Here is a 10,249-nt window from a genome sequence, read left to right as displayed (position 1 = left end):
CTTTAATCTTGCAATTTTACGTTTATAATACATGCATGGGCAACTTATAACACACCAAATACACAGAACAACACGTATTCGTGCCATATGACCAGTTTAAATGTTTATGTTGATTACTGAATCACTCATAAATGCTTCTCTGCTTGCATGTAAAATTCATGTATTCTAATATCTGAAAATCAGAACTGAACTGTGATTTATTTATTTATTAATGTTAACAAAAACCTTTTAAAAAAAGTTTGATGTGGAGTTATTAATTAATGTTAAATCAAATGAAGTTTTAAATAAGACAAAACCTTATATTTGTAACTTCTGCAGAGCTGATTTACTGGAATAACAATATAGATCTTTTGATGTAAAGGGGGGTTTGAGAGTTTGAGCGCGTGACAACATGTCATTGGAATTAAGTCCAGACGAGGGCTTGGATGCTTGGGCTACTCCTATGCAGTGAGGATGGCGGCAAATGTGTGTCGGATGCAGATGCTGTCAGAACATGTTCGTGTGGAGTGCAGACGACCTCGTCGCACGATATACTGTAGCAAGAGCTCTGCGTGAGACACGCAAAACCTAACCACAAAATAACCGAAGCCCAGAGGCCCTGTGTGGGTGTGTCTGAATGTTTGGCGCTTTAATATGTTCGTTTCTAATTGGTCTGCATGTCTTTTTTTTAGATATCATGGGGCTGACAAAAATGTCTTCATGACCCCACAAGCAGATTTAATTTTGTTGCTGTAAAAATTTGGTTTGTTGCGCAGCACTAATTAATGACAAACTTATTTAAACAAATTATAGCATATTGTAAATTGTCTTAAATATAGTTAAAATATATTTTAAAAAAGTGTCTGTGTGAAAAATAATGACCGTAATTATTATCACAGATTTTAATTGACATATAAATTCTAACCTGGATAATGACCTAGACTCTAGTCCAGTCATTCCATGTTTGTAAGTCAAAACAAAAGCCTAACTTAAAACCCTCTAAGAAGATTTCAGGCTAAGCTGATCAGAAAAGATCTACTATCGCAGATGCTGGTCATGAAAGCTTGACAATTAAGACATATTGCTGCTTACAGCATTAATTAGCTTGCTGATGAAATTATCAGAGTTTATTAAACACTGTTTATAGACATTATCTTTTACAGAGATAACACATTTTTGGTATAGTAGGCTATAGCCAGTTCAACACCCTTCCAAATTAGGGCTAGGCGTTATTGAAAATTAGTTATTTTTAAGATTATTGTACGGAGGATCTAAAATGACAGTATATTGTGAATTAAGATTAATGTGCCAGACATGGCACCAATACAATTTTGCTACTCAAAGCACTACCCACAGTTCTCACAAGTAGCGCAGAATGTTATTCATCATTGTCAAAATGGCGACAAAAGCGAGACATGTGTTAAAAGAGACACAGGACTTGATGAATCAGTCCCAAAAAATAATTCACAATTTCTGTTGTCAGGTTGGTTTGATTTGTTATTTCCAATTAATACTTTTTAAATTGGTCAAAAACCACATTGTTTTACTTGTTCTAGCAAAAATATATTGATTTGGAAAGATATTAAGATATCACATTTTTAGGTATATCACTCAGCCTTACAACAAATAGGATATCACTGAAAATCCCAAAGTATACAGTATGATTTGAAACGTTAGCATGTCCTCTGCCGACTCTGTTCTCTTTAACCTGGGGTTCATATCATTTTCAATAAAATCTGTCATACTCAACAAAAGGATGATTTTCCTAAAGTAATAATTACTGCAAAATGTGCAAATCGGCTAAATGTGTCTTTTCTTTTTATATAAAGACTGAACTTTTGAACCTGCAGGTTACAGTAAAATCAGTCAGAGATCATTTTCAGCATGTGCAGACCTGCTTCCCAAACCACATTAAGGGAAGGTGCAAATTCTTTTGAAGATTTGAGTTTATTGCTCCCCCAATTTGATTCTGTAATTTAAATCCTTTCTTTCAGGTGACGTGTAATTTGTGTCTAAATGAAGCATGTGCATAAGTGCAAGACCTACACAGCTGTTCTCAGGGGCTTATATCCATTGGGGACAAGGGTGACATGTCCCCTCCACTTTTCAAAATCCTGTTCGTTTCCCCCCCCACTTTCAAATGAGTTTGTTATGATTTTAAATCGCACGCCGTCATTACCACGGAAAGGTTGGACTGAGCAATTTGCCTGTGTCGATGCAGGTGTCTCGTGCACACTCTAAAAATAGCTCACTGAAAGGTTGCTTTCAATCACGTGGACGGCAGCAAGATATTTTCTCCATAGGAATTCCCTATGCCTTTTAGAAAGTCATCCAGCTTGTCGCCTCCCGACCGTAGTTTCATTTTTACAAGACATTTCTTCCTTCGTTTCAGTCAATACTTGCATTCACCCCCTTCATAAACATCAACTTTTGATACACAATAAAAACACGGTGTTGTTTTATGGTTTGATCAATTTAGACAATCAAAAATTATGCAAGTTTGTGTATGTGATGGTATAAAATCACTTGCTGCCCTCCATCCCCACTTCGCTCACTTCATGCAGAAAATCCATTATTTCATACATTTTAGCCTCATCTAGCGGTGAAGTTGCGAATTACAACCAATGGCTTTTTTCACCCCTCCTTATCCCTTTGAAGCACTTCCGCGGCTCTCACAGGACAAAGATGGCGTCACGTTTACATATTTACGAAACACGCTCAGTGGAGCAGTTTGTACGTTTAGGCCTACTATTGAAACAACATGGATAATTCCATGCAAGGAGACCCTCGGACCCTGTAGATAGAAATAGCTCATTCTGAGGTAATTAAAAAACTCTTTCTTCTGTAGAAACAAAAAAGAAGATATTTTGAGAAATTAGATTTTGTGTCCACACAATGGCTGCCAATGGGGTTACAAAGATTCTCCCAAAAATATCTGCTTTTGTGTTCTACTGTACATAAGCAAGAAAGCCATACAGGTTTGGAATGACATTAGGGTGAGTAAATGATGAACTATTTTTTATTTTGGGTCAACTATTCCTTTAAAGGGGTGGTGCAGCGGTGTGTCATGTCATTTCCAATGTTAAACGTGCTGTCTTCTCATGCTTAACATTGTTTTAAAGCCTCCTTAGAGACAGACTCTTAAGTTGAAATCATTGCTATAGCAACAGTTCTGCTCTATCCAGTAGCTGTCCTTCTCTGGCAGTCGGCTGGGGCAGAAGTTTATAGTTCTGTGTTGTTTGTTCGCTGCATTTGGGTGATGAATGTTATGTAAACAGTGGATATAATGCTGGATTTGGCGATCATTAGAAACTGATAGATGGAGCGCGGTCCTGTTGTGGAAAGTTGATCTTGCAGCTTTAAAAATGTGCTCAGACGAAGAGAGTCCAGGTGTCAAAATAGTTACTTTATTTGTACAAGTCAAACAAAGTGAGATCTTCCTTAAGCATCTGAAGTTACAGTGTTTTCAAGCCCATAGTTATAGTAACATTTCTGACAGGGGGGCTTCTTCTAAACCAATCAAATACATTTCTGTTATCGTTACATTACTTGACATGACTTTCCACCAATAGATTTCCAGCAGTCAAATACGTTTTTACTTGTGGTTAGCCAATCATTGATTCCTTTTTTTAAAAACATATGGCTCTTTGTATACACTGTATCAACGTTAAACTGAGAGTGTCACACGTTAAATAGTCATAAGGCATAATTGTTCAAAATGAACAATATCATGAGAGTGCGTACACATATGATGTTCCTGCGGCTACATAGTAATAATAAAAAGTCATGCGTGGATACCTTTTTAAATAACCTGCCGAAATTGGGAAAAATGGATCCCAACAGAACAAGACATATAGTGAGAGCCCGGGTCCTCTAATGGTTTTAATGCCTCAGGCCTCCTGTATGTACATAACGCTTCAATTCAAAGTAGAGTGATCATGCGTTTTTAAAGTTTCAGACAACCCTGGATTTTAAAATGCTGTGCTCTAAACCATAAGTGTAAGTAAATAATTAGTGAATATAAAACATGTTTGATACATGTAAATAAATGGTACTTGACTATGACTAAGTATACTGATCATAGCATTAAATCATGGTATAATCAACCGCATAATCTTATTCATCTTTGGTTAAATGTGGTTTCCGATCACCCAGATTATATCACTACTACATTGTTATTCTAGTTACATGTGTACTATTAAAATATGTATACATTGTTGATAACATTGTGTAAAACTATTGAATATATATTTGGTTAACAACAGTGTATAACAATACTGAAAAGTACTGAAAATGACCCGCTTTAAGACAGAGTGACAGACCATGTGTGCTTTATAATGGTGAAAACAATTATAGCCCAAGTAGCACAAATATTTGAATATACTGTTTATTTGTAACTTTACAGACGTTTTGTGCACAAACAGCCATAAAGCAATTCATCACAGTTTTAAAGACGTTAGAAAACATTGTTCTTATTCAGTTAATAAGTACTTTAAACAACATGTTGCCATTATGGTCCATTCTGTAATTCACATATTTTCCTTTTTGCTACATGCAAACACATTTTACAGTATATACATAAATGTTTCACAAAACACTGTTTCATTATCTATTTCACATTCACTTATTTAGTCACTATCCTGTTTATTTATATACATGTGAGACATGACTTAAATTTTAAGGGATAGTTCACCCAAAAATGAAAATTCTGTTATCAAGTTACTCACCCACTTGTCATTTCAAACCTGTATGACTTTCTTTCTTCTGTAGAACACAAAAGAAGATATTTTGAAAAATGTTGGGCTCCGAATCATGGCAATACCGATGGACATTGCATTGTTTTTGTGTCCATACAATAGAAGTGAATGGGTGCCACTGATGTTCACTTATCAATATTCTTCAAAATATCTAATTCGTAATTTTCAGGTGAAAATAATTTAACATTTTTGGGTGAACTATCCCTTTAATAAAATTATACTGGTATTGATGTAACATAATTTCACTCCTTTCTGCTTTTAAGACTGCACACCACATCCAATTGTTTTCTCTTGAATGCCCCTTGAGATCTTTATGCTGCTATATGCGTACGCAAACGCAACTCTGTTACCTGATAAAATAATCAATTTACTCTGTTCATCCATTCCTAATCTGCCATCCTTCATCACTCCACATCTGCTTCCTCTTCATCACCTGGGTTCAATTCCTTCTCCGGAAGCAGTCCGTACTCGTTGAGGAAGGCCTCTACGTCGGTAGCAAAGAACTCTTCGTTGAAATTTTGCATAATGGCCAGGAAGTTACCCAGCAGCTCTCCAGCCTTGTACACCAGCAAGGCCGGCAGCACGTCATCTGAAAACCGCTCGCCAGCACCTGTAGAAACCGCATTAATGCGACAGAATTTGACGCAAGTGTATTCGGTGGCCAGGCAATCCAGGCAATTGTTGAGGGCATCACACCCCTGAACTCCATATTTGTAGATGTGGACCACCACCACTGTGAGGCGATGCTCTTTCTCGATCACCTCCAGAAAAGCCTCGCCACTGTCGAGTTCGTACACGCCTTCGAATTTAGGCCCGAAGCTCAGGCGCTCGTGCATCTCTTGCATGCACTGCTTACGGTACTTGCGTAGACTCTTCTCATCATCCTCCTTTATCAGCTCGTACTCCTGGGCACTCATCTGACAAGTGAAATAAGAGGATGGTAAATTGTAAGATATCACATGAGCAGGAGGAATTTTACAGTGCCTGTGATTGGACTAAAACATTGAACTTAACATTGCTGGCATGGTTAAGAGTGACATTGCATAAATTAACTTACAGGTACTATTTAAAGAGGTTTTGTATGGAAGGTACAGTATAACTGTATTTAAAGGCATATGTACGTACATTTTATTTGTATGTAAGGTATTAAACTTCTCCAAGGCATTAAATATTCTGTTGAAAACACAGTCAAAGGAGAAGAAGAGACATCAAGACAATATGCAACCTTGCGGTTAAATCCACCCACAGTGGTGTCTTTAGGTTTTTGGGGGGAGGACATCTGTCTCAGCAGCGCTCTCTTGCTGGGAGGTAGAGCCTCCTGGTCCATGCTCTCCAGTTTAAATCGACGCCAGTCATTGATCACACCCTTTGGTCCTAGATATAAATGGAGAAGTAAATAATATGTAAATTCATCAGTAAACAGACAAGAAATGGTTCTTTATTTTTCAGACATGACATAGTACTAAAAGACCTAAAACATGCATAAAATCTATTCTATTAAGACACATTTGAAGCTCACATCAGTCCTTTTTTAGGTTTGCTGCATTTGACACATTTCTTTGTAATTTCTCAGAGCTCAGAAGCTTGTTTAAGTCTAAATCAGGCCTACACCTAATTATCTCTTAACTTTAGTTGTTTTGAAGTATGTACTAGAAAAATAAGTTTTAAGATTGCAAATTAATGATCTTTTTTTTTATTTTCAGCATATTAACATACACTTTAACATACATGCATATTAGGTCATTTTATATTTTATTAAGTAACATGTGAACAGTATTGCACATATTATGCAAAGAAACATGTGGCATATATGTAATATCCTCCTCACCTATTGAGGATGAGTTTGGTTTCCTCCATGGTTTTTCTACTTTATAACCTTATGGAGTTTGACCTTACCACAGTGATCCTGGGCTGGTTCACTAGGGGCACTGAGGCACTTTCTTCTGTCAAGCTGCTTTGAAACACTACAGTGAAAAGCCCCATTCAAATAGAAATGATTTGACAAGAAAATTGTGGGTCACGGCACAAAGTTGGCTGTTGGGGTTATTTTTCCTAATTCCAAATGACCTTGAATCATTAGATCACCTGGCTTCTGTTACAGGTATCTAAAACAGTGGTAAATAAATGCTGACCTGTGTGAGTAACGCTCACTGGTTCCTCGTCGACGAGTCTGTCAGACATTCTTAACTGTTGTTGATACTCTGTGGAAAAAGATCAAATCTCAATCACATATTTTAACAGACAGTTGATGGGTACATCAACAACTAGCAATTCGTTCTTAGTTCTTTGAAGGCAGAATGGTCACACTCTGCACCCTTGAGCTTTCCTGTAGCTCAGTGGTTGGAGCGTGACACTAGCAATCGATCCCAGGGATTACACATACTCAGAAATAATTGTAAAGTAGAATGCAGTGTACGTTGCTTAGGATAAAAACGTCTGCCAAATCTGTAAACGTAAAAGACTATCAAGAAACAACAGGCATTTATTAACTTTATTTTGTTTGTTTTGACCACGGAAAGCAAATTTTGCAACAAAACATTGCTGCATGGACAGTGACTATCAGTTGACCCAATCACCTATTACTAGGTTCACTGGGAATAAGAAGATTAGATTGCTTCTTGATCCAATTTGTTGATTCCGTTGGCACGGGTGGGTGTGGCTATTATGATGTCATGGAATGACAAGTGAACTGATCTGCCCCAAGACAAATTCATTCGTTCATTCACATAATGCGCCCTCTTTACAGATGATTTAGGCTGGGTTAAATTTGGTTATTAACTTTACTTCTTAATGCACTCTTTGATTCTTCAAGTAATACCATGGCATTGGTGAATCAAACACGTTTTAAGTGGAAAGACCTCATTAGATGACACCTTAATGCCAACTGTTTAATTCACAACCGATTACTTAATAATTAAGTATTTTCTCATTATTGCATTATTTTGAGATTTTTCATATGACACCGAGACTGAAATCACATTAAGCATAAAATCACTTTGATTACCAATTCTGATTACCAACTTAATATCAGAGGTCTCTGTGTCTTTCAATACACTCAGTAAACTCACTAATTGAGATTAGAACTATGATGCAATGGCTTAGCTTAGATGGCAACAATTAGAATCCTGTGACGGCTCAAGAGGTTGCTTCAGTTTTCTTGATCATCTCTTTAAAACTTTAGTCCATTTATGTTGCTTTAGCTTCATGGTGGATTGCAAAAACTCTTTTAAACCATGACATTTACATTAAGTCATTTAGCAGACGCTTTTATCCATGATAATATTAATAGTCTTACATTTAGTGCTTTAAACTGGCCCTAGGAGATTTATACACTGCCAGTCAAAGGGTCAGTACATTTCTTTTCATAATATCATTTTAGAACAATATTAAACTCAAAGCTATGGAAAAACAGAAATGCAACCAAAAATCCAAGCATCCGTAAAGGCATTTTATCATTCAGTTTCTTGATGCATCACCCTGGGATGCTTTTTAAACAGTATTACAGTCCTTGAGATCAAAAGGTTTTTCAAATTCAATTGACCCTAAACGTTTTTTCGGTAGTAAAATCTATAATCCAATCTATGATTAAGATTTTATAATTTGCCTGGTGAAAGAATGTTTAGCATTGTTGTTTAATCTATGTATTACTTTATTTTAGTCTTTCTGTTTTTCTAAAATATTTTTTAAGTCTGAACCGAATGTTTAAGGCTGGCTGAATATATACAAGAATCAGATCTAAAAAGTCTTTAAGGAAAATATTCTGCCAAGCTATCTTGGGTTGACAAGGCTTGATGTAGATTCACATTAATTAGATGATCGGGTGCTTCTCTCCAAGTTTGAATGTTTTGCGCAATACTCTTGGATCTATTTAATTATAGCTTGTCACAATTATTTTCAGGTCTATTTTTGGATTGCCTGTAAATAAAGTCAAAATAACACTGTGTCTCATAGAAACCAAAGCAGAGTAAAAGCATAAAATCATTTGTTATCCACCATTACCCATTAAAGCTCAAAACAATTGCCTGCTCACCTGTTTGCACAATCCACGAAAAATACGTCCCTGCTAGTCTTCTGTGAGCTGTTGTGTGGTCACTATCACCATTTGCTTGTCCTTCATGGTTTTTCAGTGTGTATGGGGAGGGCCCAAAGAAGATTTCTTAAATCAGGAGACGTTGGAAAACACTGTGCTCCTATGCAGAAATAGCACATGGTTCTTAAGAGGATTTAAGTGCAGTTAAGACACTGGGTTAAACACAACCAATGACAAAGGCACAGCAGTTAAGAGAAGAGAATTGAACTGTAGGACTAAAAGAGGATAGTAAGATATTGAGAAGAATAATCTTTTTGGACTACTTCATGATAGCTTAAAGCTAGCGAGCTTGGAAAGTGTGGAATATGTACCAATTGATAAAACAAGTTTTGTTTTCTCAGTTAAGCTAAGCAATATAAGGTTTACGGCACACTTTGGAGAGTACACAATATTATTATTAATTATAAGCTATATAAAGTCTTTTTGACTATATTGATCGAATTTATAAAAGCATTGTATTGTTTATTGTATTACATGTTGATTTATTTAAGTGAAAGGTCCCAGATTTCTATCAGATGACATATATATTGCTTGTATTCATGTGACTCAAAAACGTTTTAGCAACAATTTCAAATGATTAAAACATTTTTTGTTACATGAGATTTGTTGCTAAGCTAATTTGAGGTTTGGACCATTTATGACATGCCCTCGAAAACCACTTCAGAAGAACTATGTCAAAAATGTATCTGTATAGTACAAACACTGTTCATTTTAGTTGAGGCCATGTAAATGTGTAGCACGTTAAACACAGAATTTTCAAATGTTTACCATAAGTGAACTTTTTCTTGAAACATTCTTCTGGAATGGATTCTGTTTTACATAGACAGCAATTTGCTGGAGGATTACGAATGTAGTCTTCACACGAGGAATGCACAGTGTGTCTAGTATGCTCTGAAGTCTACAGGATGGCCCCCTTCTGAAATTAGACAAATTATGCACCCTAAGGCCTGGACCAGGGAACTCCAGATGAAAATGAGCTGGTTTGGTAAAATCTGATGCATTTTACATAGTTTTCCATGTTGATGTGTATTGCTTGTGGAAACGAAAGTTTTAATTAACAATACGCAAAGCAGAGATGCCATGCAGATCACCGCATCAAAATTGATAAACACTGCAATCACCAGTCTATTATTTATGTTCACACATGTCTTGTTTTGTTACGTTTGCATATACTAACCACATCTTTCTTTTGGTTTCGACTGATCTTACATTTTCATATATCAAATCGCCATTGGAGGGAAGCCACACTAAAAAATGCGTTTTATGTCAATAAAGGATGGAAACACCATCAACTTTAACTTCTCTATACTCATTCCTGCATATTGACATAAACAAACATTATGTGGCCCAAATTTAACTTCTGGTACACATCCGCAAGGAATCAAAAACTGCTGAGTAGTTTTGATGTAATTTAGTACAATTA

General features: G+C 36.2%; 1 protein-coding gene across 2 annotated transcripts; it reads right to left on the bottom strand.

Moving 5' to 3' along the window:
• Positions 1 to 3,365: 3,365 nt before the first annotated feature.
• Positions 3,366 to 8,926, bottom strand: pdcb (phosducin b). Of its 2 annotated transcripts, none has more exons than XM_079475675.1 (4): positions 8,767 to 8,926; positions 6,869 to 6,937; positions 5,983 to 6,110; positions 3,366 to 5,653 (listed from the first exon to the last, which is right to left on the bottom strand). In XM_079475675.1, the coding sequence occupies exons 2-4, from the start codon at positions 6,915 to 6,917 to the stop codon at positions 5,141 to 5,143; spliced, it is 690 nt and encodes a 229-aa protein (XP_079331801.1). In that variant the 5' UTR covers positions 6,918 to 6,937; positions 8,767 to 8,926; the 3' UTR covers positions 3,366 to 5,140. The 2 variants fall into 2 exon arrangements, with proteins under 2 accessions (XP_079331801.1, XP_079331800.1); XM_079475674.1 differs by having other exon boundaries at positions 4,356 to 5,653; positions 5,962 to 6,110; positions 8,767 to 8,827.
• Positions 8,927 to 10,249: the final 1,323 nt, after the last annotated feature.

The sequence above is a fragment of the Barbatula barbatula genome, assembly GCF_947034865.1.
Source record: "Barbatula barbatula genome assembly, chromosome: 15".
NCBI classification, from domain to species: Eukaryota; Metazoa; Chordata; class Actinopteri; order Cypriniformes; family Nemacheilidae; genus Barbatula; species Barbatula barbatula.
The sequence above is the reverse complement of the archived record's forward strand: the minus strand, read 5'-3'. Positions and strand labels throughout refer to the sequence as shown.